The sequence below is a fragment of the Vidua chalybeata genome, chromosome 5, assembly GCF_026979565.1.
Source record: "Vidua chalybeata isolate OUT-0048 chromosome 5, bVidCha1 merged haplotype, whole genome shotgun sequence".
In the NCBI taxonomy this organism is placed as follows: Eukaryota; Metazoa; Chordata; class Aves; order Passeriformes; family Viduidae; genus Vidua; species Vidua chalybeata.
Window position 1 is genome coordinate 16,383,520 of NC_071534.1, and position 27,471 is coordinate 16,410,990.

General features: G+C 40.2%; 1 protein-coding gene across 1 annotated transcript in view; it reads right to left on the minus strand.

Annotated features, from left to right (window-relative positions):
• Positions 1-4,441: 4,441 nt before the first annotated feature.
• Positions 4,442-27,471, minus strand: part of SLC5A8 (solute carrier family 5 member 8) — a 28,646-nt gene continuing 5,616 nt past the window's right edge. The window contains exons 4-16 of the mRNA XM_053943425.1: positions 23,641-23,692; positions 22,062-22,129; positions 21,043-21,197; positions 19,501-19,641; positions 15,365-15,494; positions 13,921-14,009; positions 12,556-12,668; positions 11,171-11,238; positions 10,776-10,862; positions 9,448-9,641; positions 8,168-8,271; positions 6,412-6,497; positions 4,442-4,895 (exon numbers count right to left, since the gene is read on the minus strand). Coding sequence (XP_053799400.1) covers positions 4,764-4,895; positions 6,412-6,497; positions 8,168-8,271; positions 9,448-9,641; positions 10,776-10,862; positions 11,171-11,238; positions 12,556-12,668; positions 13,921-14,009; positions 15,365-15,494; positions 19,501-19,641; positions 21,043-21,197; positions 22,062-22,129; positions 23,641-23,692 — 1,419 coding nt within the window. The 3' untranslated portion in view covers positions 4,442-4,763. The remainder of the gene's footprint in view (positions 4,896-6,411; positions 6,498-8,167; positions 8,272-9,447; positions 9,642-10,775; positions 10,863-11,170; positions 11,239-12,555; positions 12,669-13,920; positions 14,010-15,364; positions 15,495-19,500; positions 19,642-21,042; positions 21,198-22,061; positions 22,130-23,640; positions 23,693-27,471) is intronic.

Consider the following 27,471-nt stretch of genomic DNA (forward strand, 5'->3'; position numbering starts at 1 on the left):
GATGAGCAGAATGGACCTTTGCAAATCCCTGCAATAAGATGCAGCTTTGTCAATTTAGATCTCAGTAACTTTGAGAACTGAACTGAAACACAGTAGAATATAAACTGACTTCCACTCCAGAGAAACCACTGCAATAAAATGTGCCAAAACAAATAATGTGCAGCAGAAATGCAATAGATAATAATTGCTTTTGAGAGTAGTTTTCAAGATAGCTGCATTATGATGAATTTTCCTGACAACACTTTGCTAGAAGATGTGTCTCGCTCTGCTCTAAATGAGACCATAGGTTGGCTGTTTGCCAAGCTTGTGCTGAGTATGATGCTGCAAGGGGCTCTGACCTCCTTGGTAGACCCTGAGTACATCTCTGTCACTTCAGTTTGACCAGCCAACCCATCGAGGTTTCTCTGCTGCTGGTCTGATGAACAGATTTCCCTGGAGTCCTTCAGAGCTACATAGCAGAACACTCAGGAAAGATGTCCCCTTTTTATTTACTAGAAAAATAAAATACAAATAATAGTATAATAATAAATGGAATTTTCATAGTCTCTAGAGAACTAATTTATGCCATTCTCTTCTTGATCTGATGATGGGTTTTGTTTAAATCTCCGTGTGACAGTCCTGTATGTTGTTTACTTATTCCAGCTCCACAAGAGCACTACCTTCAAGGGAATGAGAAAAAACTGCAACCTCAATGCATGGCACAGACATTTTACATAGCAAGCAGGACAGCACACATCAGAGGATTTACTGTGAAATCATTTTGCAGTCAGCATAGGATTGTTCTCCATAGGCCATTCTTGACAGCAGCATGTACTTCATGAGCAGTTACACGCCAGTTTTTAAAACCAAGGAAAAAATGTATATTGGGACTGTTTTTCAGCCCGTTTGCTAAGTTTTTTGCATTCTGTCCCATGCTGGTTTTACAGATCTTAGAATAAAAAATGTAAATTAACAACCTGGATACTCTGACAAAAGAAAAATCTAGGAATAGAACATCATCTACATTCAAGCCACCAAATACTACAACAGAAAACATGTTTACAAATCAGTTCTTTTTTATTTTAAATCTTTCTGAAGGGAGTTACATTATTGACCATATATATTATATATATATATATATAAAGTATATAGAGAGATTGTTTATTTGTAAATAGAAAAATTCTATGGAGAAGAATGTCAAGTTTTCACAGGTTAAAAAATCATCAACATAAAGCCATGTTTAATGCTTGTATAATGTGATGTAATAAACTTTAAAAATAAATTATGCATATGAAATATTTACTGCTTGTCATTCATGAGTTTGTTTACCTTATTTGTTCAGCAAGCAAACTGACCAGTCAGATAGAAGTAAAATTTAAATGCAGACCAAAAACAGACAAAATCTATCACTGTTTTCTCTCTGTGGTTCTTTTGTGCATTCACATAGTCAAATATTGTAACTGTTGTGGTTTTATGGTTGGGGTTTTTTAATGTTTTTACTTAAACACGTTCCTAATTGTTTTGTCTCGTGACCCTGCCAGATGTTGCAGGTAATTTGGATACTGTGGAGTGCTCCCACTCCTGTGAAATGAATCAGTTTTGAGCATCCCACAGTTCTTTATCAGGTGATAAAGCTTTTAGCTGGGAGAGATGAAGGATCAGGATGCAGGAGTATGGTGGAGACTCCAAGAATTATCTTGCTTTTACACAGACAAGGAAGGCCCTGGCTTAGAATTCAGCTAGCAGAGGACAGTGTATTTTCCCAGAGAAAATATTATTGAAAATCAATTAACTGTTTTAATCAATGATGCCAATTAAGAAGAATATAGGAAAAAATAAAGCCAAAAGAGTCACTTTATAGCTCTGCAGCAGTCATGGGAGGTTAGATAGCAAGAAATGGGGTAGCTGCTTAGGTCATCTGCAAAGCGTAAGTGTTTGTCTCTAATCCACTTATAGCAAGATATACTTCCCAGTGAAAACTCATCTTGCTGAGTTTTTACTGTGGACCAATAAATATCACCTGGCCCAAAATTTCACTTCATACCAAAATTCAAGTTAAATGACTGCTCAGTGCTTAAATAGTGACTTCAACAATAAGGGGGAGATAAGATGGTAATTTACCTGTTTCCTCTGTTTTAAACAACTAAGTGAATTCAAAGCATGGAGAAGAAAACTACATTTTTTAAGTATGATAGCCAGGAAGATTAGTCTTCATGAACAAAACAGGTAGAAATTACAGATGATATAAGGCAGCATCAACTACAGCACAGTAATTTCAGCACAGAGTGATGCAGAAAGGACATGGTGATGCTGTTTCACACAGCAGTGACCAGTCACCCTCTAGAGAAGCACATTTAGATGGGAATTCAGCATTTGGATTGGGAGGGCTGTAGCCATACTGGCAGGCACACAGATCAAGTGCTTGCTGTAGGCTTCTGTTCTCTGTTACAGCTCACTCTCTCTCACAGGTACACAGAGGCACACCAGTCCACTTCAGCACTCTGCAGCAGTGTGGAGATAGCAGAACTTACCCTGTTTCAGATCTGTGGGCTGAAAGTACCAGGTAAGTATAAATTATTATATCCCAAGGCTGAAGAAGTATTCCATAGCACAGAATGCAGTATCTGTTTCTGGGTCATGAAGACAAGGCACAAGGTTGAATGAGCTGCACTTATCTTCTGAGACTTGAGAAGCATAGCCAGCTGATTCAGTCAATGGGCTAATTGTCTCAGAGTAACTCGCATAGTCCCAAAACAGAGATATTCCTGTCCTGAATCCTAGAAGACTTTATTCAGGATGCTATTGTTTGTCTCAGATCTCAGATAAAGGGACACAAGACATAACTCATGGGATCTATCCCACTTGATCACAGCCCTTCCACACAGTGGCTTTAGGCACTGACCTGAACTTGAAGATACAGCAGAGGAGTGAGAAAAGGGACTGGCCCAAAACTCTGCACTGGATAATGCAAAAAAATGCTTCAGGAGGCATGGGGGCAACCTGCCTCCATCACCACATAGTTTTGCACTGAGTTAGCCAATGGAGTCATGGCCTTGGTGGCACCCACAGAGTGTCTGGCTGGCCTCTTCTCCTGGTCTGATCCTTGGAGTCCATTTTTTCACCTTTTTTTTCTGATCCTAACAGTTCATCTTACGCAGTAGATCATCAAGTGCCCTCTGTCACAAGGGCACAGAAAAAAAATTGATTTAGATGCTACAGAGCCCCAGTCAAGGTAACTAAGCTAGCACTGTGTCATTTTCCAAGTTACAGCAGCTCAGTACTTGGCACAAATGCAGTATAATTTTTATAAAGTGTTTAAGGCATGCAGTCAGCTTTTCACTTGATTCCCAAGCATGACTGCCTTCTAAGCATCACAGCTCAGCTTTCTTCCAATGGCTTTAATTTTCCAACTTAATTTTGCTGTGTAGAAGAGTTTTAAACACTCCTGTATAGCCATAGTAAAAGTCTGAAGCACAAAAACAACACAGTGGGTGAGTCTGTTCCCCACTGTACCCAAAAGCAAGCAGGAGAAGAAAGCAATGGGGGTTTTCACCCTCCCAAAACACCAGCACAGGGCATCGTCTCATGTGGGTGGGCTGTTAACCTTCTCTTGGCAGCCCCACCAGAGGATAGGCCATTCCATAAGCCCTGCAGCCCTGGAGAAGCCTTCACCATATGACATCCTCTGTGATCCCTTCTCCATCCCGGAGAATTGTGCAGGGGGCTCTGCACACCTGCCAAAACACAGTATACACTTGCCTGATCTGAACCAACCTGGAACATGAAACCCCAGAGTGAAAATAAGGACTGCAAGAACATAAAGGACTAAGAAAGTTTCAGCTCATAGCTCTGGAGAGAACTGCTGTGGCAAATGCAGATGCAGCCTTCACTCTTGTCCAGTACAGGCAAAAGGGAATCTTCTTTATTAACATCTCTGCTGCACTGTGCCCAGCCCAGTGCAAAAACAATCCTCGGCCAGCAAGCTGGGCATGCAGCAGAAGGCTGCTGGGGTTCTGTCTATGACACTGAATAAAAAGTGTAAATAGATTATTTCCTTCATGAGGACCAGCTCTGTAAGGGCAAGACAGAGGAGACCAGGGAGATAGGGCATGAAGGGAAAGATAGTACTGACTCTTGCCTCTTCTACCACCGAAGTCACTCTTGCAGCTCCCAGCAGTGAGCACAGAGGAGAAGGTGCAGGTAGCCAAGAAACAAGTGGGTTTAAAAAAAAACACAGATGACAAAACCAGCAAAATAAATATGCTCTCAGAATCAGCTCTACAGAGGACCCAGATAGCTCTAAATATACCTCCCATTCAAAAAAAAGAAAAAAAGACCCACTATTTCTTGCAATCTGATAAGGTCCCACACCCTAATCTGTTCATACTCTCAATACCTTAAAAGAAAAAAGAAAAAACAAAAACAAGACAGAAAAACAGCCATATCTGGCTAAACTGTACTCTTCCCAAATAAAAAATTCACTCTGAGGGTGAAATGAGATTAAAAGCAGATATTTTCCAGGAGGCTCAAAAATATCAAGCAAATATTTCACATAGAAACATTGCTTTAGGCTCTGTCACCAAGATCCAGAGAGAGTGAAGAAGTGCAAGAAAAACCTGATTCCTTTCTTGACTAATCTCAAGGTCGTGCAAAGGCGATAGTGCCACAAAGCTCAGCAGGTGCCTGCCCATGACCCCAGCAGAGCTGGTAACTGACCCAGAGCAGGAACGTCAACAGTGCTTGACATGAGCAAAACTGTCCTCATGGGCTGACACGGCCTTGTGTCATATGTGAAGACCATTGACTTTGTTCTTGTCACTTGCAACATCCATTTCAATGTGGCTAAAGGCAGGGTTGTCAGTTCCTTCGTCTGCCACAGTAAATGGTTTCCAGTTCAACACTTCCACTTTCTCTGGCTAAAAAACAGAAGACAAAAGCAATGCTGTGAAACAGAAGAAATCTCTCTTTGACCTCTCTTTGGCCAGCAGAGTCGGGCCTAACATAGAGGGTTGCCTTGCAGGAAATCATGTTGGCTGCTGACAGAGCACAAATACTTTGTCATTGCAGTAGATAATATTTTTCTAGGGGCATGGAAAGTTTTGTATTGCATAAGGTACTAATTGTGTAAAATGTTCTTGTAACACAAAATGTTCTTGTCCTGCAAATTGGCTTGGGTGTGCAAAGTTCTAATTGCTGTTTTCATGTCTACTGATATGTCACCACCAGGTCTTTGAGCTATTGACTCCCAGCCCTTCATCCTTGCCCCATCTGTGACAGGAAGAGCAGATTAACATGCATCATTGCTTTGATGTCACATTTTTATTAAATGGAATGAGATATTGAGCTCCTCATGTGCAGAAAGTTGCTTTGTTAGCCCTGATTTTTATCTCATCAACTTTCTGCAGTATTTGTGATACCAACTACTTGTTATTCAGCTCTTAGCCATATAAGAGACAGATACAGAAAGAGACTTGTTTCTGACTCCAGGCATAAAAAAGTATGGCTGTGGACATTAGCTTCCATGTAGGTGCTGGATTGTTCTGTTCTTTTTCAAAAGACTTCAGGGATTAAATTCCCAGACAGTAGAAACAGATGTTGACCCATTAAAGACAGTGAAGGACAGTAACTGGATAGCTTACCTCCAGTACTGACATGGGCAAATAGCATTACAACAGTATGGTAAAATATCCCTTTTTTTTCACTGGTGTTCTTATCCAGAAACTGAAATACATAGGATCATTCTAGAATGAGTTGTCAGTATCAAGGAAAAACATTTTGCAAGCTGGACCATCTTAAAGATATGATTATTGTCTGAACTACTGAACAAAGCTGAGCTTGAATGTTCAGCTGATGATATTGATTGAAAAGTAATCTGTAGTTTATTTTAAAAAAGTAATTTCCCTGTATTCTCCCTTCTAATGGATGTTAGTACCCAATAATATTTCCCCTTTTCTTAGGATGAGAGCTAGGAAACAGATACGCTAACTAGAAATGTTTTCTCTCAAACAGTAGCCAAAGTTACCAAAAAATCTGACCTTAGAGAACACATGTTCACAAAGGAAGCTTTGCTGAGTCTAAGGTGTGCCTTGGGGCAGCTTCCCAGAGGCCAGTTAGGGAGTATTTTAGCAGAAACATGGAGAAAACTGACCCCTTTCTTAGTTGCTTTTCTGTTGTTGACTGAAGCTAAGCTGTGGCAAAACTGCTTCCTTGCCTGTGGCAGTTGCCTTACTCCCACCCACCTTGTGCTCTGCTACTGCCTTAAAGCAGATAGTCCTATCAGGCAGCATCAGGTGCTATTCATCCTGATTGGAAAAACCAGGAAATTTGTTTGCCTTTTTACCCTGGAGGAAAGATTTTAAGCCAGGAAATTTGTTTGCCTTTGCACCCTGGAGGAAAGATTGATTTAAATCAGAGATGCACAGTTACACTTACTTGCTCAGTTTCAGACCGTGAGAAGTTGGACAGGAAATCTTCCTTGGTCAGCAGGAATTTAGGATCCGTGTTCTGCTTTAGTCCTCCTACAAAATAGACAAGTTTTATTCAGCCAGCTTTATACATGCAAACTATGTGTCAGACCCCAGCTATGAGCACCAGGCCAGGCAAGCAGGACAGAGTCGTGCAGCAAAAGCCATCAAGCAATCAAAGACCTTAGGGATCACTTCTTTACAAAAATGTATACCCTGCCCCCCTCAATATATAAAATGATCCCTCAAAGTCTCTTTGAAATGCCTTAGCTATTTCCTAGCTTCCTAGATCTTCCTTGGATTTCCTATTTTGGAAAAAGTTGAATCTGGCAATCACCAGAGAAGAATGAATCACATACAATGATGTCTGGGACTACTCTGCAGTCCAGGAGCTGTGGCACCAAGTGCTACCCTGAACCCTGAGCTTCAGTTCTCAGCTCCCTATCAGCAAGACTCCTGTCTCCAAACTCACCAGCAATTTTTATAGTGAATTATTTAAGGACATCTCCAAGATGGGGGGGATGAGGGTTAATGGAATGTCTGGGCATTTTTAAGGCATGGAAGAGTAACTATTCTTGGGAGGGAAACAAAGGAGATGTAGGTGCTGGGAATTAGCTCTGCTTGCCACCTGAGGCTTAAATTGCATCTTGCTCCAGGAGAAGCAGGGTGACATTGTGACTGGGTTAATTCTTTTGTGCTTCTGTTCTTGGGCTGAGTATTTCTCATCTGGATTTATTGAGTTGTCTGGTTTTCATGCTTTGTTTCATGGCCTACAGGTAATCCCTAGCTGATCCCTATCTGGTAAAAAGCAAAATCTGAGTTCAAGCATCACTATAGCAATGGGAAGAGCATGTGCTTGAAAGAAAGTGTGGAGCAAATCTTCTAAAAACTGAGAAGGAAAAAAAAAATTAGATAAATGTAGCTTGTGCTTATTAGTTGCAAGGCATAGGGAAGTTAATGGAACTAAGTTTGTCTACTGAGTTTGGAGTTTCATAGTCCTGGAGCCATTGTGGATCAGTCTAAAAATTTGAAATCTAACAGCTTCAAAGACGTGGGCTGTTATATGAATCTAGCTAGGGATACTGGGTAAAGTTGTGGAAACAGCTGCTTTTTTTATTGTTTCTGCCATGGATGAGGTGAATGACAAGTGGAGTTTGTATCTGACCTGGATGCAGAAGTAGTGAGGCCGTGGGCTGGAACAGAACTCCCCATTCTTACCCATGGCAAGTTGCTTTTTCCCTTTGCATAAAAGTACTGGGAAACAGAAAGAAGCTAAAATAGCCATGCAGAGGCTCTGCAGCTCTTAGGCATGTTCTTGAGGAATGTGGTGAAAAGCATGCACTCTGTGGATGCAAACAACAGCCCTTGAGTGCTCTGAACTCACTCAAAGTAAAACTGCTTTTGTCCTCTAGAAGCATGGGTGTATATCCTTGCTCCAAGTTGTTGCCATGTTGCCAAAAAGACAGATGTCTTTTCTTTTCTTCCCTGCCCCTTAGGTTTAAAAATATGCTGAAACTTCTTTCTCCTTAGAGATTTGTAGTAACTTTTGCTGCGAGCAAAGAGCAGGAGTGGGATGCAGAAGCGCTGAGGGGAGGAAATTCGATTTAGGATGGTAACTTTTACACAGTGTTTGCAATAGGTTACTGGCACTTCCTGTGGCTCTCAGAACATCTTAGTTTGAAAGAGATCTGAGACACATTCAATCACAGCTCTGAAACTAGTACCTGTTAGGAGGCTGATAATTATCCCCACAACTACTGTGACAAGTGTCCCAAGTGTGCTGAAGTAGAGATAAGACAAGGAATACCAGTTGTCTGCCAGGGCAGGCCTAAAATAAAGCAGAAAAAGTGTTAATCTCTCCTTTTCTGTTCCAGAAAAACTTGAAATTGCTTGTTTCCAGACAGTATAAAAATACAGAGATACTTTTGAACCAAGCAACCTGGTAATCTTGAGCTACCTCCATACGATCATATGTGCAGTGAAAATTTGTTCCAAAATTTGCAGAACAAGTTCCTTTGTAAGAGACAAGGCTAGCCAGTAGAGTGAGGCAATGCATGAGACAGAGCAGGTAAAACAGGACAGTCCTGTCTCTGCTATGAATCTAGTGCAGAGCTGAACACTCTAGTTATTCAGATGAAGGGATTAATTTCTTTAGCAAGGGTGATGTTATTTAAAGGCAGGGCCACAAAAAAAAAAAAAAAAAAGAACAAGGAAATCAACCCCATGCAGCTCTAAAGAGCAGAGTAACTGTCTTTACACCTCATTCTGCTCTCCCTATGTGCTCTGTTGCAGCAGGTGCTTCCTGGCAGCCAGGAGCAATGCTGGAGGGCTCATGCAAGAGGTGTGGTATATGAAACGCAGATGTTGGGCACCCAGTGTGTCAGGGTAACTCTTGATTGTACAACGCTCTAAGGTGTAAGGATTTGGAAACCCTAGAAATAGGTTTTTTTCAGCTTCTTTCTGCTCCTGCTGCTCTCTGTATTGCCATTCATGTTAAACTTAACTGTGATCATCCAGAGTAAGACATTTGGCAGTTGCAAAGCAGAGGAAATGCCGTATATTGTACCCATTCTGAATGTACTGATTGGAACTATTCTGCACAGACAAGTTGCTGTAGGTAGAGCTGTTAACTGGCATTTTGCCCTTTAACTGCCAATTACTCTAACTCATGTGACAGATTGTGGAAGCTAATCCAATAACTATAAATGATGTCTTTGTTTAAAACTGTTGTCCACAGTAAGGCAAGTCCAAGCCTTTGAACTCAAATACTGAACTGATGCTTTTCAGATCCATAGGAATATTCACTTTGACTTCTGTTATGGGATAACTCAGACAAACTACTTCAGTCTGAGAGGAAAAAAAAATCAAAGACAACTGCTTCATCTCAAACAGTGTGGTAGATAAACCAGAGAAGGATTGTTATAGTAATTCAAATACTGTACAGATGTTTCTGTTTCTTTAAAAAAATACATGTTTTGTTACTGCACATGATGAACTCATATACCTTTCTGCACCTGGTATGCTGAAAACCGTTGTTAATGGAATTTCTGTTGATGTTAAATTTCCTGAGGATATATTACAGCCTGCAGTCGAGAGATCGAGTGGCTTGGTTCTCTCTGGAAGTGGAGGATAAATCTGAGATCCAATTCCAACCCAAAGTGAAATAATGAAGCCACTGACAAGACCCACAAATGCCCCCTGCAAAACAAAAGGTGAAACTTGGATTTACATGAAAAGCAAAAGATATTTGAAGAAACAACACTTAGATGAGTAAGAAATAGTCAAGATAATCTAAACAGTAGTCTCCATAGCAGAAATGAAAAATACAGCTGGGAAGTGCTGGGGAGTTTACTTCATTCCCTTTCGGGGAAATATGATGTTTTCTCACAGCTCCTGAGCACACCTCTTTTTATTTGGCCACTAGGTCTTTACAAAGGATAACTTTGGTCTTCATGTTATATGGAAAAATCCTGCTTTATTTGAGGCTCCCTTTGAACAAATACAGAAGCAATTTTTCAATTTTCTCATGTGACTTGTTTTAGCAAAAAGTCTCTCCTACATCAGAGGTAGGTGAGGTTGTGGCTGAGAGCTAGTAATTTTTTTATTATTTACTTCAGTATATATATAAAATTTTCAACTGCAAAGAGGTAAAGATTAGTGATTAGTAAACCTGTAAATAGTGATAGTAAAATATTCTACTAATAATAATATATTAGTATATTTCTATATTATTACAGTAATATTACTATAATAAATTAGTAAACCTGTAAATAGTAATAGTACAATTACTATTGCTAAATAGTAATCCTACCAGACTAAACCATGGACCATATTAACAAAGTTTGTCAAATCCTTTTTTTGATGGAAAACGTTTTTCATCTGGAAATTATAATTTTACAATATGGAAGCACTCTGAGAATACCCAATTTGGTCTGCAAGTGCCTAGACCCCATTTTCCTGGCTTGATCCCCTTTTGCTCAGACAGGCCAGCATTCTCTGAGCCTACTTGTTGTTCAGCTATATCTTGAGATGCATTGTCCCTGCTTCTAAAACTGGTTTTAAGAAATCCTTGTCAAAGCTTCATTTTTATTCAGATTATTTTCCCTCATCCAGATGTGTAAATCTCTTCATGGGATGGAAATTCAAGTTCCTATACAGGTCTATTTTCCTTGTGATAAGGAAGTGAAGGGAGCAAGGGGAAATGTCCTCATGGAAAGTACCAAAGGCATCTCCCTTGCTGCCCAACATCAAATTATTGGTGGGAGAGGGGGAAGGAGAAGCCCAAAATTATCAATAAATTTTGGATGAACAGGTCTTTAAATTTCTACTTACAATTCCATTTGCAAAGGAGCAGAGGATTCCCAAGGCAAACAGTCCTAAAAGGGGGCCACCAACCATGCCAAAAATGCTGAGCGCTGCCTGAGGAAGAAAGTCTACTATCAGGTGCTGTGCAAGGAAGGGAAAGCTTCCAAAGTGACAAGAAGAGAAGATGTTCAGAAAGAAATTATGAGACTTTTTAAAGTGGTGTGTACTCCATTGCCAGGATTTGCTATATGGATGCTTAAAACACAGGCTGAGCCATGGATGCTTAAAACACAGGCCATGGGCAGTTTCACATCAGTACCCAAGAAAGAATAAAAACTAATCTCATAATCCAGCAATTATTTTCTTACATAATTTATTCTGGGTCATTCAACATGGGCATGAAAAAGCTGTCTGGCACCTACCTGCAACAAGGCTCCCAGAAGAGATGCCACTGCAGCCATAGCAATGCAGACTCCACCATAAAACAGGCCTGTGTGTGAAAGGCAGAACAATGTATAAATCTGCCAAAATTTAAAAATCACTAATGGAAAAGTTTCTGTCTAACCCAGCATGGCCCCAACATCTCCCAAATAGAAGTGCTAACATCTGGAGTTTTTCTAAGAGAGTCTGAATTGGCCAAAAGGTCAGGTTTCTGTTTATATTAAGGAGAAATTATGCAAACTTGACAAAATCCTCTTTCTGTGAATTACTAAAGATTAGTTAATAAATGTCAGTCATATGGATTAGTCATAGTGGCAATAACCCACTTATTCTTCATATTTCTCAGCTAATCCCCTCTGTCATTGTCCTTATTTTGAAGGAATTATTTTCACTTCTCAGCCTAAAGTCTAGGAAGCAAAAGAGTAAATGCTGGCAGATCACTGGGAGCTGGCACAGTGACAGGGAGCATCCCAGGTCACTAGGACATAGTGTCTCTCTCCAGGAGCCATAACACTGGCTTACTTGTTTTTCCCACCTCTGCCCTGATGAGTTTCACTGCTCTAGCAAGAGGTTAATCTCACTATTCATTGTGATGTGTCAGGCAACTCATGATGCCACAAACAACAATTTTGGCATAAGCACTGTTTGCAATGTTTAAGAAAATTCTCTCAGGTGAAAATATTTAATTCTTGTTACCCTCCCACCAGTCTGCCCTGCTCCCTGGTATGGGCTCCAACATGACACCGTGTTGGGACGAGGTATTTTCATTCTTACTACAAACACTTTCTTGGGCTACAGCTACAGCTGGTCACAGACAGTACAAGTAGCAGACGTGACAATTGCACTTCACAGATTTAAACCATCTGCTCCGTCTAGTTCTGATTCTCTTGGAGATACATTAGGCAGAGGAGCTAAACAGAGTGACAGCCTGAGAGTATATCAGAGAAGATGTGAAATTTCTTGTTCTCTGGAATATTCTTGGGATACAATTCTACTGCTTACATATCAATTAAAAAAATTACAAAACAGCTTCCTTTGCTTCTCATTTTTGACAGATGAAAGAAAAATAGCAGGCGTTTAAGTCAGAGATGTTTGGCTTTGTAGAACTGCAGACCAATACTGAACACAGATGCAGTGCATCTTTCCTTATTAAAGACCAAACAAGATGGTTTCCTTTTTTCCTTAAACTCACTTGTCCCCCATTTGTGTAAAACCTACACAGCTGATCTTGTCTTCCCCAAATGTTGCACCAAAATAGTCCCACTGGTGTGAATTACTTACTCCTGACATGTACCATCATAAGCAAGGTCTGAATTAATCCTTCACTTTGTAAAGCAAAAGCAGAAAAGATGTTTTCCAGACATACTCATCCCCATGGAAATCCATGACAGCTTCTTTTCAGAGAGAGATTTGAAGTAGGGCTTAATGAGGTCTTCAACAGTCACAGCAGCTAGAGCATTGATGCTGGAGGACACCGTACTACAGAAGGCAAGATTTATACAATTTTTTTATATCTTAAAAACTGAAATTATAGATAACAGGTAGGTTACTGGCACAAGAGAAACTGCCACTGTCTAGAACAGTGCCTGCTGCACAGGTTTAAATCACTCATTATTCCAGAGAATGCAGCTAACAACTTAGGAAAATTGTTTAAAGTAATTATCCTTGGTGATACTGATGAAAAGTTGGGCTGGGCCTGGAGAACTGGATAGAAATATATATTACATATAGCTAGACTGTAAACACTACTGGTATACATGATACCTTGACAAATTATCCACAGTATCTATTTGGGTAGGTTAAATTCCCACATCACTGTTTACTTTTAATGCACTCTCAGAGGAGGATTCAGATAATCTAACTATGGTCACCTAAAAATTAGGCATCTAGTTCAAACTGAACTACTGTAGGTTCCCTATGGGATCAGAGAAACCAGCACTCCTAAGGCACAAACCAGGTGATCCTTTGTCTGCGTGTATCTCGCTCCTGCAAGCCACCAGCTTTTCTTCAGCATGTGAAACTAATATTTTGGCTGTTCCCTCTATTTACCTAGCTACAAGTATTCAGAATAATAAAAAAAAATATTCTGGTGTCACATTTGTAAGTTTCTTTATTTCTATCTGCTTGCTATTGTTCAGAGCCTTTACTGAGAGAGACAGTGTTTCTTAAAGATGCTCCTTGGGAAAGCTGAACAAAAGACTCCCCAGTATGGGATAGAAGGGTACCAATCTGTCTCCTACAGTACAAATATATAATGATTGTTGTTTCTTGGGATTCATTCAGGGCAACTGGAAGCCTGAGAACTCTGGAAAAGAAGTCTCTAAAGATCAGGGATAAGGAAAGGCAGATGGCTTTGAAGTTATGCATGTTTGAAACTGGGAAATTAAAGATGAGAAACAGGAAATTTCCCCAACTGTAGCTATGTGGTGTAACACCTATCCATAATACTCAAAAATTCCTATACCACAGGGGCTTTAAAAGCACAGAGAAGGATTTGTTAGTGCTTTACATCATGTGGCTAACTGAACTCCAAACAACTTTAAGTCCTACGACCCAAATATTGGAAACTATGGACTTTTAAGCTGCATCATCAAAGAGGTCATAGTGATTTTTTTAAAGACTAGAAATTAGCTAGACAAAGAAATAAGTACAAAAGTTTTTGTATAAATGCAACTTTAACTTCCACAGAAAAGGGGGGAAAAAGGTAGTAGTTTCCAGATTATTAAATTACCTTAATGTCCCACTGTAGGCACTAGCCACAAAAAGTCCCGGCACTCCTGGGAAATCACGCATGATATCCAGCACTAGGTATGGCATTAGCTGAAAAATTCAGATTAAGAAGTATTACCATCTTGCCCTAATTTTTCATCTTATCACTGTATTGTTTTTTTTACAGCCTTCTCACTGGCATTCTGTCCAGCTGTTCTAATTTTTAATGCCCTATTTTGCTCTATTTATTGATTTTTTACAGGGAAAACCAATCCTGAAATGTCCACTAGAGCTACAGAGAGTCTAATGAGACCACCTAGCTGGGGTGCCGTGCCATCAGGACCTTGGTTTCCAGTGTCAATTGTAGAGGAAGTTAGGGCTGGGCAGCAGGTGGTCAGTTCTGTACGTCACTCCCTTGGTGGGGCTGGATGTCACAGATGCTTTTTCTGCTGTTGACTCCAGAAAAAGGGGTTTATATACAATCCAATAAACTTAGATATTGGAACCTGAGATCAATTTCCATATAGGAAGCTGCCATTTTTGACATTTGAAAGATCTGAGTGCTGGAAAGAGAGAGGAATTTTAAGATTTTCTTCCTGTGAACATTTTTTTTTTACAGACAAGTTAATATTTTTAGTATCTTGCTTCCAGCTTCTACCAAATGAATTTGACTGACAGGAAAAACTTCATTTCCTTCCAGTTTCTACCTTGTTGGGCTGCCTCAGGTGCTCCATTATCTGTCCTGGCTTTCCATTGGAGCATTATGCAGAGCCTGTGAGTATCTTAGACTTAAACATACAAATAAAACTTATTTGATTTCCTTGGGCCCTAGCTCTGGCCAGTCTATGGGTTGCCAGAACTCTTCTTCCTCAGGTAAACCTGCTGCTCAAGGTCTATTTAGGGAGAGGTCATCATCAGTGGTGAGGTGGTTTCTCTGCAGCACAGTTGGATTGCCCATCTCTCCTTCGAAGGAGGGAAGGATTCACCATCACTAGCAAAGAGCTGCCTGCTGATAGCCTTCCTCCAGGTGCATGCTTTGAGCACAAGTATGTTTTGAACCTGAAAAGGATTTTGCCTTTGTCAGCCCAGAGGAATTTGGGTTGGCTGACACAAAGCAGCTCACTGGGACCTAGTCACTCAAAAAGGTGCTGCTGCTCTCTTCCCCTCACTTCTCTTCAAAGCAGTTTCATGCAGTGTCGGCACTCCTGAACCCATTCTGAGTGAAAAACCCACACATTTGCAGAGGTGGGTGGACTGAGAACTCTCCACATTGCAGCTCTCCCTGCTGCCCACCTTACCAGGTGCTGAGGGACTTGCAGCTCCAGGAGCTGTAGTCTCAGCCTGACACAGGATTCCATCATGTCACTATTTCCAACCCCCTGACTCTTGAGCTGCCTTTGTCTGGTTATTATGGTGCAGAGGAAGGATACCCTCCCACCGCCTTCCCCAGAGATGTGGGGCTGTACCTGGTCGAGTGCCGACACCTGGTTGGCCATCCATGGGTCACAGTCTTTGTAGATAGAGTAGATGGCCAGTCCACACAGTGTGGCACAGGCCAGGATTACCCAGAGTCCCACCAGGTTGATGTAGAGGGACCTGCACCAAGACACATGGAAACACCATGTTAGAGCTCAACATCCCACAAAAGACCCTGCCAGGGCCAAGCAAGGAAGCACCCACGCCTGCACTGAGGAGACCCTCTGGTCAGCAGCTGCCTGCTGGCAAGGGAGTCACCACATGGCTCCCAGCATTTCACCTGGAGTGAGATCACATTTCTAAATGTACAAATGTCACCTCTGGTTTTGGTGTCACAGTCTGAGCACTTTTCCCTGACAAAGGAGCTGATGGGAGCGATAGAGCAATCCCACATTTCATCATGTGTACGAGCTGTACATTGCAAGCAGCAGGCCAGAGGATGCGCTTTCCCCCATGCCACACCCCTTGACAAACCCCAAGCAGATTTGTAAGGCGGGGTGCCCCAGATCCAAGTGTGGGGTACCTTATAGTCAGCACCAGCATTCCTTTGCCTCTGGAGCTGTAGTATCATGCTTACACAATGCTGGAGTTGTTCTTGTAAAGCTACAAATCTCCCACTTCCTCCTGAGACAGTCTCTGTGGGAAGCAGCAATGAGAAACTGGGGCCTGGGACCTGGTCTAGAGCTGCCTCTGGCTACCACTTCCAGAGAGCAGGGATTTTCAACAAGCCCAGGGCTTCCCCTTTAATAACTAAACAACTTGGAGTCTGGTATCATCCAGAAACTCCATCACCTCCCCACATCCTGATGCAAGCTTCAGCTTCAGATAATGGTGAGACCAGACGTGTTTTCATCAGGCAGTAATTCTGCCATTGCCACACAACAGGCAGTTTCTATTGGCAGTGAAAAACACATTGTTCTCCTTGCTCAGTGAGGGGTTTTGCATTCCATCTAAGTCTCTGGTTTTCTCAAATGTTTCTAAGCTCTTGATGTCTCCTGGGTCACAAATCTCTTGGTATCTCCAGGGTCACAAAGTTCTTCTTGCCTAGAGTGGTCATTTCAAGCAAACATACCCATTGGGAGCAAGGCCTTGAAAAACAGCCTTCCTTTCCAGCAGTTGCCTCTTGGTTATCTGTGTATCACTGAGAGTGATTTAACTTCCTGACAGATCACATAGCCTGGACCTGTGCCAATTGGTAAGACCTCCTCTGGGAGGACATTAGTTTTCTGTGAAAATATATCCATGCTTGTAATGCTTCAGGAGGCCTTAGTGCATTTGGTTCCCAAGAAAGCAAGGGGAAACAGCCTTTGTATTTCTGTAGAAGACCAGCAGGATGAACAAAGAAGTAAACTTAACTTTATAAGCCTTGTTAGATATTGAAATGGACATTTTCAGAAAGGTATGATGTAGATTAACTAATTGAACTATCAGTTTTATACAACAGAAAAGCTATTGGCAAGCACAATGCAAACTCTTAGAAAAGACCTATATAAATAAAAGCTGATTTTTGTATAGTAGGAGAAACTCTGCATTTTTGCCTTGTATTTGCAATTAGGGGGTGGTCTAAACACACAACCAACAGCACTTTAAATTTCTCTCTAAACTAATTCAGTAAAAATGAAGCAGTCCTCTTCTCATAGATGCTTACATATTGATTGGATGTCTTGCATCCACTTAGCTGAAGCCATTCCTGCACTGGCATAATTTATGTTGATATACAACACCCAGAAACTGATTTAGCACAAAATTTAACCAATGAGTAAAATCAATCCAACTCTTTTGAACAGATGTAATAGAAGAATTAGCCTAGAGCCTGTAGTAAAGATTAGAAAGTCAAGAGAAACACACAGAAGGAAAATAGTTTGTCTTGTTTTTAAGCAATTCTTGTTTATAAACTGTGTCAGTGTTTGAAAGACAACTTTTTTTTTTTCCTTCTGATTTACATCCCAGCTCATGGTACACCCTGTGACTAAGCAATGGAGAATAATAATTGTAGCACTGTTGGAGGGAGGTGTTTCCATTAATTCTGTGTGAGTAACATGGGGTGGAGATTGGGTGAAGTAGGCATTTTGACTGCAGAAAGCTTATTTTCAATTGTTTGTTTCAGTCTGGCTCTAAGAATTTAGCACTGAAATATGCCAGCTGATGACCTTGAAAGGAAAGAAAAATGTGTTAGTAGCCCATATTTTTCTGACAGTGTAGCTCTCCTGCTCTGAGTGCCTCTTATCATTCAGATATAAGCATTATGTTCAATTTGCCTAGTGATTGTTCGAAGATGACAGAATGTGCTCCTACCTACTGGTGTTCCTTGAATGGGGTGAAATCCTTTCCCAAAGCCCGAGAAAATTCCTGTTCTTGTGCCACTGTTAAAGGCCTTCCCAAAACCTGCAAGTTGGGATCTGTGAAGGAATTCTTTTCTGAGCTCTGATGTATTACTGTGCTGTCTCTTAAAAAGCCTTACAGTAAATGGCACAGGGGTAAAAAACCCTATTACTTTGACCTGATGACATTTTGCACTTCTGTGTACAGATTAAATGACAATAAGAGGTACAGGCCAACAACATGACCTGCCAAATGTGTTTAATTACACTTGAATATGAACTAGATAGTCACCACAGAACAGCAGTGTTTATAGTTGTGACAAGCTGCAACTATTATGCAAAATGATTTCTCCATACAGAGCAAATATCTTGCACAAGCAAGGCACAAGCAAGATGCCACAGAATCCAACCACCCATGCCAGCAGGACAGGGCTCTACTGATGAAGGCTCCACAACTATTAATATGAGAGTCTAAATTCCATCCAACCCCTACAGAACCAGATAGCTTCCAGCTCTGGTGAAAGCTACTGCAACAGCTCAGAAAACCTACCCTGAGGCTGCCATGGTGTCAGATTCCCTCTGGTCACACTGCTTCTGAGACACTCTGGAGGTGTCTCTGCTCTCAAAGAAGATAGGGAAGACTTAAGAGAGGGGCACAGCCCTAAATGGAGTAGGTGCTAGGAAGAACAGCCTGACAGGCACACAAATCTGGCACAATGTATGCATCTATTCTCTCATATGCAGTCACTCCAGGGAGATGTGGGATGTGCCTCCTGCCTCTGCAGTGCTGAGAACCTAGAACCCAGCCATGTGCCACAGAGTGCAGAGAAGCAACCTGGTATGCTGGAAATGTGTCAGGGAACCCTGGAGATGTACTTGATAATGAGCATCAGCTCATTCCTGTCTGCAGCACAAATGGCTGAAAAGCAGATTTTCTTTACTGATAAAAACAAAATATTTCAGTTGTAAATGGTGCATGATTTTGTGGTATTTTGCTAGCTTTATGAAGTGAAAGCCTTCATAAAGCTTCTTCTCTGTATGTCACTGTGCCACAGAATGACTGAATGTACAGGCACTATTTTCATGATGTGTGCTTTTATATTTCTTCTATAAATTAATTTCATGAGATCACTAGTAGTTCTTAAATTCTGAGCTGTGAACTAATGGAATGGTTCTAAAGACAAAGATAAAATAATAGAGCTAGTAAATATACTCCATTCTAGAATAAAGGCTCATCAGAAATGTTTACACTCGAGGAAAACATAACCCTCTGCTAGTTTCCACAGTTAATTCCTTAAAAATATGTCATTATTATGATGAACACAAAATACATGATTGCTCATCAATTTTATCACTAAATAGATAATTTCTGGGTTTCCTTACACCTATATTCATTGTTATGGAAAAATATTTTAGTCTTTACTCATGCAAAATCCTCACACAATGATTTAAGTTTCGTAGAGCAGCAATTGAAGATACTGTCTTGATATGACTTCAGCATAAGTACTACAATATTTAATCTTTAGGTTGCACATAAGCTTAATGCAGCTATTTCTATATGAAAATACTGGTGCAGTGAAACATTCAGGCACAAAGTTCAATGTTACAGCAATCACATGTAATTCATATACCAGTAATTACTGTGCCAAATTTCTTCTACCTGGTCCACAAAACAGAAGGCAAAAGTTGTTAGCCTTTATAAATGTGATTTATACAGATGAAATACTCACACGTTCCTTTAAAAAAATATCTCTTATAAAGAACAGCCACTGCTAAATTCAGACAGTAACTGCAGACAGACTTACAATTTTGCGTGGAATCTGTTTTTGCATGCGATGTATCTCTGGACTTGGGACTGGTTAACCCCGTATATACCAGTCCATGTGAAAGTCCCACCTATAACAATCGTCCAGAAGGTGTGCCTTTGCAAAGGATTGGGGTCAAAGCTACAATGAAAGGAAAACGAGAAAGCAAATTCAGAATATGAAATTCTTCTTAATATGTAAAGACCTTAATGCTTAGAAGAAATAATTTCTCCATGCTTGTTCTAATACAAACTTTCTTAATTTGGCCAGATTTTGAACATTAAGTTACTCTAGCTTTACGTGAAGTCATAGAAAGCAAATTTTCAAACTCGGAGCTGACATCCTGAGCCAGTGAAACACTCTGAAGTGTCCAAAGGTGAAGCTGGAGAGCTTTATTTGCCTATAAACTACAGTCTTATGTAAAGTTGTATGATGCTTATGGTGGTTGTGATGAAATGATGCTGCAGTAAAAAGTGTAATGTGCCTGCTTATCTAGAGGGACATCAGTCTAACACCAGTATAAAGGTGTGTTTACAATCCCAGCCTTTGTGGACAGAGCCTCTATAAAACATTTTGCTGGTTTACCTCTAAGTAAACAGCAGATTTTAGGTGGCCATGAACAATTATTATTTTTTAATCAAACTTTAATATAGCAATAAATTATATTTATCTTGGTGAACGCTGTAGTATTGTTTCACCTATTACGTCTTTATTCCTTTTCTTTTTCCATCTGTGAACTCTGTGACTGAGAGAAGAATCAATGCAGTACAACCACTGCAAATGAGCCAAACAGATTGAAATAAATTACTGTTCATAAGAAGAAAAAATTACCCACAGATTAATTACTTACTGAAGAATTTGGTGAAGAATTTTACAGAATAACCTGATTAATATTGTGAACTGATAGACAAAGGACAAATCACAATACTTGTCATACTAAACTTTCACTAATAGCATTGGGTGAAGGTTCTCAGAAGAGTCTTTTATTCATTAAAGGTACAGTAATTTTTTTACTTGAAATGGTCTTTGATTCAACATTGTCAGACTGAATATTCTTGAACTTTTAAAGTTATATTTTTAGGCTAAGATTACTTACAATAATGGAGGGTAAGATAATATTAAAACCACTTCTAATTTTTCTTTCAGGAAAAAAAAAACCCTCCCTTTTTCAGATTAGGCAAAAATTATTATTTTCCCATTTGTTTTGGTCCAGTCACTGAAATGCCAAATCAGCTGTTTGCAAATTGTAAATATAAATACAAATGTGCTCTCCTATTCACCATTCTCTTTCAGTAGAATCCCAAATGAATCCTTAAAATACCTACTTGACAAAGTAAAAAGGCTTTTCTCTTTCCAGGATTTTGCATGGAGTAAAACATAAAAAAAATCCCTCAAACTAGGTAAGCTTGTTTAAAAATATACAGAAACTGGGTCACAACTTCGGCTGTCCTCCTCCTACAGTAGCAGTTTAATTTCACAGTTAGTCACATGAGCTCTATTTGTAGGAATAGAGAGGCACATCCTCTGCAAGTACAAACTCACTCCCAGAAGTTTAATCTTCCTCCATGGTAGGAATCATTTACAATGCGTCCAATTCCCTCCTGAACCACCACAGCTCGTATAATCACAGATGAAAATCCAGCAACCATGATTCCAACCTGGAAAACGTCCGTCCACACCACTGCCTTCAGACCACCCTGCAAGAGGAAGAGCATGTATCAGGTACAACAAAGCAGCAACACTCCCACTTTGCACTCACATTCAACTAACAGAAATACTACTATCTGTATTATGCATAATAGATGAATTTCATCTTCATCTTTAATGGAACTAATTCTGACTGATGTCTTTAGGAATTCTGTTCTGGAAGCTATTCAAGACATCCTGGCCCTTTTTTGAAGTGCAGGGAAATTTACTTTGGCCATACACATAGTTTAATCCAGTATTTCCTTCACCACATAACCTGATCCAGAAGTTTGTATCAAAAGATAGATTTTCAGACTATCTTCAGACTGCTCATCTTATTTTATATAAGTACCACTAGCTCCAGAAGGTATACCATTCATCTGAATAAAAATAAATATTACTTAATCCACCACATGCAAATAAATTTGTCACTGAGGTTCCATTTCATCATTTCATCTAGACACTTGGTCAATTAATGCTAAGTTAAAGACCAATCTGTTCATGTGGCATGCTATTTTCAGTGTCACTATTCAGTAACACACAAGACTGTTACAGTTGCAGTGTTTGACAAATTGCACAGCAAAACCCTACTAGATCAGAAGAAAAATCACAGGAGAATTTGTAGAAAGGGAAATCTACATTTTTTGCTATTCTTTCAGCAACAACAGAAGTTTGAGTGTATCATAACAAAAAAGATTTCAGTTGCATAGAGACTGCCTATGCATTCAGAGAGGTCCCTGGATAACACGGTCTTGTGGCTACACCTGTAAAATGTAATTCCATGGAGTAACCTGATTATTAGGCTTCTTTTTAATAAATTCCATATTTGATGTGAGTGGTGAAAGGAACCCTTCTCAACTGAAGGGCCCACATACCAGTGTGCAGTAGAATGTGCAGACCACGCCAGTCGCCACCACTGCGCCCCATAAGTCGAAGCCAGTGACTGAAAGAGAGGGAAATAGCACCAGTGTGAATGAGGCACTGGGGACAAAACACTGAAGGCCAATTATTGGAAAAAGCTAGACATAAATTAAATGCAAAAGTAGGAGATATAAATGGCAATGAAAAGATCCATGTGTCTAAACCATGGGATTCACCCTAACTAGTTCTAAAACTGAAACAGTTGTTACAGATTTGGAAACTGCTAAAAAGTTGAGATTCATTTCAGGATCTAGGAAGCTATTGCCTTTAATGTGAACACTCCCAAACAACACATCCAATATGGCCCAACTCAGGAAGGTTTTAGAATACATGTTCTTCCTTGAAACACCTGTGCAGTTGCTACCGAGCCCTTAGGCAGGGATTTAAACAAGTAAACAGTTTGCGGGTTCTCCACAGAGATAAAGTTGTTCAAGCATTGTCTGGAAGAAATGTGTCAGAGTAAAAGCCTTCCTTCTATTCTTCCTTCTCTTAAGGATTATGTCTTCCTGCTATACAACACCGTGCTGTGGCTGACATGCAGGCTGTCACTGCCCCAGCTTGGCATGCTCACCTGCTGCCAGGCAGGGCATCAGGGGCTCCCTGACAGAGAGCTCAGGCTAATGAGAAACACGGAAACAAAACTAGTGAAATACATAAGCTACTCTAAATAGGAGACAGCTAAGTCATAGCTTGGTTTAGCATGTATTTGCAAGGCAAATATAAATATCAAAGACACAAAACTTGTGGGACTTATACACTGGAGGAAACCAGTAGAGAGACTGTTGGCTTTTTTCCTCCTTTTTCTTCAATGAACAGGGCAAAAAAAAAACATTTAATGAGTAGAACAACTGTGACTTGATTCTAGCCAAAATGATTCATTTTTTATTTGCATTTTATTATTCCCTTTTCTTGCCAAAGGAACAAATTTAATGGTGTCAGATTAAAAGTTTAATTTGGCTCCATAGAAAGGTTTTGCCCTTTTAGAAATTAATGTGGCTCATTTTCAAATCAAAGAGTCATTGTGAAGTAGAAAATGGAAACATTTTACTTCGTAAATATCACAATAAACATCTTAAGTTAACAATCTCTTTGTTGTTGATTTGGTTTTCCTGCTAAAAGGACAGATCCCATTAAACAGTTCTAGGCAGCCCAAAATCATATTTACAGAACTTTTGCTTTGCTCTCATCTTGAAGAGTAGCACTTAACCAGAGGAATTAAATTTGTCTTTAGTGCCTGCATTGCCTTAAAAATTTGCTTAAGCCTTCTCAACTTTTCTGAATAAGCCATTATCTACAGGTATTGCATCAGAGGTAGAGTAAAAGGGAGCCAGTATTCCCACGAATCTCTTCTGTAATTCCTTTCAGGCAGGAATTAAGGGACTAGGATTACAGAGTTCCCATTAAAAGACTTCACAGTCAAACCCTGAGCTATATTTTTATCTGTTGTATTACCAAAAAAAAAACCCACCATACCAATACTATATGCAGAAAATTTTTATCAGTAGAGGAACAGTTATAGTATACTTATTTTACCTTGATTTAGTGCTAAAGCTGGAGCATAAATGACAATACCAGTGTATAAAGTCTAGAGCGGGAAAAAAAAAAGGAAAGATCAAAATAAATATAAATTCTTGGAAAGGTGATAACTTTCTGAAATTGTTTTTTTGAGCATCTACATAGTCTATATTTCCTAAATTCGTAACTGTTGACAAATAATTCCAATTAGAAGACAAATGTCTGAGGCTATTAAACTCTACAGTCTCACAGCCAAATGTTCTTAAAACAAATACCAGGGACTCTTAAATATAAGATCCATCTTTATCTTCTCCTGGCTTTTATAATTAACTTATTCTATTCCTTTAAAACTGCAAAGGAAACAAGAACAAAAGGAAGTTAATGAGGTTTACACATGGTTTGTCAAGGAATCTCTTACTATCATTTTTTCAGTCTCGAGATCAATATGCCTTTCAGTATACAGCTATAATTTGTGTGAGTAAGAACACAAAGTATGACATTAGTTAGTCATTACGGATAGCGTTACAAGGAATGTAACCTTCAGCCTGTAAAACAAAGCCATACATTATTATATTGTCAACCACAGTAAAGATACAGACAAATCAAGGAGCTACTCCATCTACCTTTGTGGGCACAATGAGATTCATACACTGATATCCTCAATTTCTTTGTATATGGTTTTAAATCCTCTTTGCTTCTTTATCACTGTTATTACTGCCACAAGTTCAGCTGTGACATGAGTCAGGAGAATACAGCTTCCAACTTGCTGATAACTTCTGTGAAGGTCAGTGATCTTAATTCAAAGCATGTGGACCACCAATAGGTTGTGAGCTGACGTGCATCAGCTTTCCATGGCTGGACTCTTCTGACTTTCTGATTTACAGGGATGGGATTTGGGCATGGCAAAGCAGCAGAATCAGATGTCATTCAGGATTCAGCCAGCTTCTGTCCTTCCTGCAAGTATCCACCCTAGGCACAGATGGCAAACCAGAGCAGGATTGCTAACCGCTGAATTACCTGCCATGGCTTTTGAGCAGATCAAAGCCAGTCCCTGAGGTGGAGCTCTACCACATGGCCAATGGCTATGCTGGGACAAAGCCAAGAGGTAACGGGAGTGAGTAGTTCTCTAGCTGTATGAAATTAGTGTGGAGAAGCTGCTTCACCCAGCCTAACCTAATTGCCCTGACCTCCTGCTACACACCTGCTAGAAGCACATGCCAGAAAGGATAGGGGGACAATTGAAGAAATAATTATTCCTACCTCTGTGCTACAGCCTGCCACTGTGCTTGTTTCTCTCAGTGCCATAAGTCCTCTCTAGATTTTCATATATAGCTTGCATGACAAGAAAGCTGCCAGTCCTGATTAGTCCCTGGTGAATATCTCCTACAACTACCTATACCACCTCCCAGCCAGCTCCTGACACCTATCTAGCCCAGTCAGTGTTTGACTTGCTGTCCATACAGTGACTGTCAGCATGTGCTGCTGAAACATAGAATCATAGAATGGTTTGTGTGGGAATGGTCCTTTAAAGAACATCTAGTCCAATGCCCTCGCCATGGACTGGCACACCTTCCACTAGATCAAATTGCTCAGAGCCCCATCCAGCCTGACTTTGAACACTTCCAGGGCTCGGCCATTACACTTCTTCTCCAGACTACCTGGTCCAGTATCCCACTATCCTTGTTGCAAATAAATTCTTCTTTCTATCCACTCAAAATATACCTTCTTTCAGTTTAAAACTAACCTTGTCCTGTTACTACAGGCCTTGTTAAAAAGCCTCTCTCCACCTTTATCATAAGCCCCCTTTGAAAGGCTGCAATAAAGTCTCCCTATAGCCTTCTCTTCTCCAAGTTTAACAATTAATCCCACCTTTCTCAGCCTTTCTTCACAGGAGATGTGTTCCACCCCAAAGACCATTTTTGTGGTCACCCTCTCCAAGAGGTTCATGTCTTTCCTGTGCTGGGGACCCCACAGGCAGATGCAGTACTTCAGGTGGGGTCGCACAAGAGTGGAGTAGACAGGGAGAATCGCTTCCCTTAACCTGCTGGCCACACTTCTTTTGGTGAAAGACAGAATTGACTTTCTGGGCTGTGACCAGACTTTCTGGCTTGGTCAAATTTTTCATCCACCAGTATCTCCAAGTTCTCCTCTGCAAGGCTGCTCCCAATCAGTTCATCCTTCAGTCTATACTGATATTTGTGATTGCCCCAATCCATGTGAAGGACCTTGCACACAGGTTTGTTGGACTTTATGGGGCCACTCCTGAAGTCTCTCAAAGTCCCTCTGGATGGTGTCCTTTCCCTTTAGCAAATCAACTGCACCACTGAGGATGGTGTCATCCACAAACTTGCTGAGGGTGAACTCATTCTCACTATGTCATTCATTAAGGTATTAAATAGTATTGGTTCCAGTACACACAGCACTCATTACTGGTTTCCATCAGAATATTTAACTGTTGACTACAATGCTTTGGATGCAATCATCAAGTTAATTCTTTTTCCTTCTAATAGTCCATCAGTCAAACTTGTACCTCTTCAAGCCTTTTAATTCAAGGCTTGAATTAAATGGCAGCATGAATTAAATGGCAGCATAAGAACTTGTGGCTTTCTCATACACAGCAAATAAGTGCCAGAAGCCTTGAATCATCAGAAATTAAAATTTGTCACAACTATGATCACATTTTTGTGTCAGTTTAAATAGGACTGATACAATCTTTCTGCTTCTTCAGTAGGGTTTTTTTGGTTGCATTATTATAAAACCTTTTCTTTACCTTATTTTAAGTATTAATGTTCACAGAAGAGTTAAAATTGCACTATTCAAATCATAGTAGGTTTTCTTTCCTCACTAGTATTTAATTAATTCAGGTTAAATTGTAAGTGCTTGGCAGAGAAAGCCACATATAGATCTTTGGTTAATTTCCTTGAGCATGTATTTAAGTTGCACAGAATTATTTTTCTCATCTTTGAGGCAAAGATTATGCTTAGATCTTCCAGCTTATACAACTGTGTTGTCTTCATAGTGTTGGTGAAACAGTGTCAGGTTTCACACATGTCAGCACTCTACTTTTTCCATGAGCTTGTGTATCTGTAAAAACCAGCTAAGCATTACTGCTCAAATCAGTAATGAGCACTGCATTGGGAATTTGCATTACTGGTGCAAGTGTGATTGCCCTGTGACTTCTGGTGTGCCATAAAAAATACAAAAATGGACAGAAATAAGCATGCACCTTAAAAAGCTTTCTGATTGCATAGTCATTCTTACTTTGAATTGCCCAAAAGTCCACTTCAAAACTGTGAAAAGCACACATTTTTCTTCTGGTGCATTTGACATATGCTCACTGACATTTAGAAGCTGTGGTCCCCTACTGACTCTTTGAAAGAGCCAGATAGAGCAAACTGTACCAACAATAATTTAAGAGATTGCTTTAGCTTAACATTCCCCAGGGCAGTAATCTTCTAATTCTCAGTTTGCAGACACCTAAGGTTTTTCCAGTGGTGGTGCAAACCCTTGTGCAGTAAGTAAATGACAGCTCCTGACAGCCTTTTTTGTCACCTCTCATTGACCCTTGAGAATTAGTCAGACTCCGAGAATCCACACAGCAGAGGATGAAAACTGCCGCTGTAGATAATTGGCGCACGTTTGCATTTTGAACTCATTGCGGGTTTCTCCAGCAGGCAAGCGAATGGCTGCTCTTCACACTGCTATCCTGTAGTGAAGGGTCGCTCGTCTCTTGGCATGGTGCTGATGTCAAGTGACTGCTCTGGGTATTCAACAGTGCCCACAGAGACCCAGGAGGTAGGTAGCCCAGCACCCGCTCCCCACCTCATTGCTGTGCAGCAGAAAGAGCTG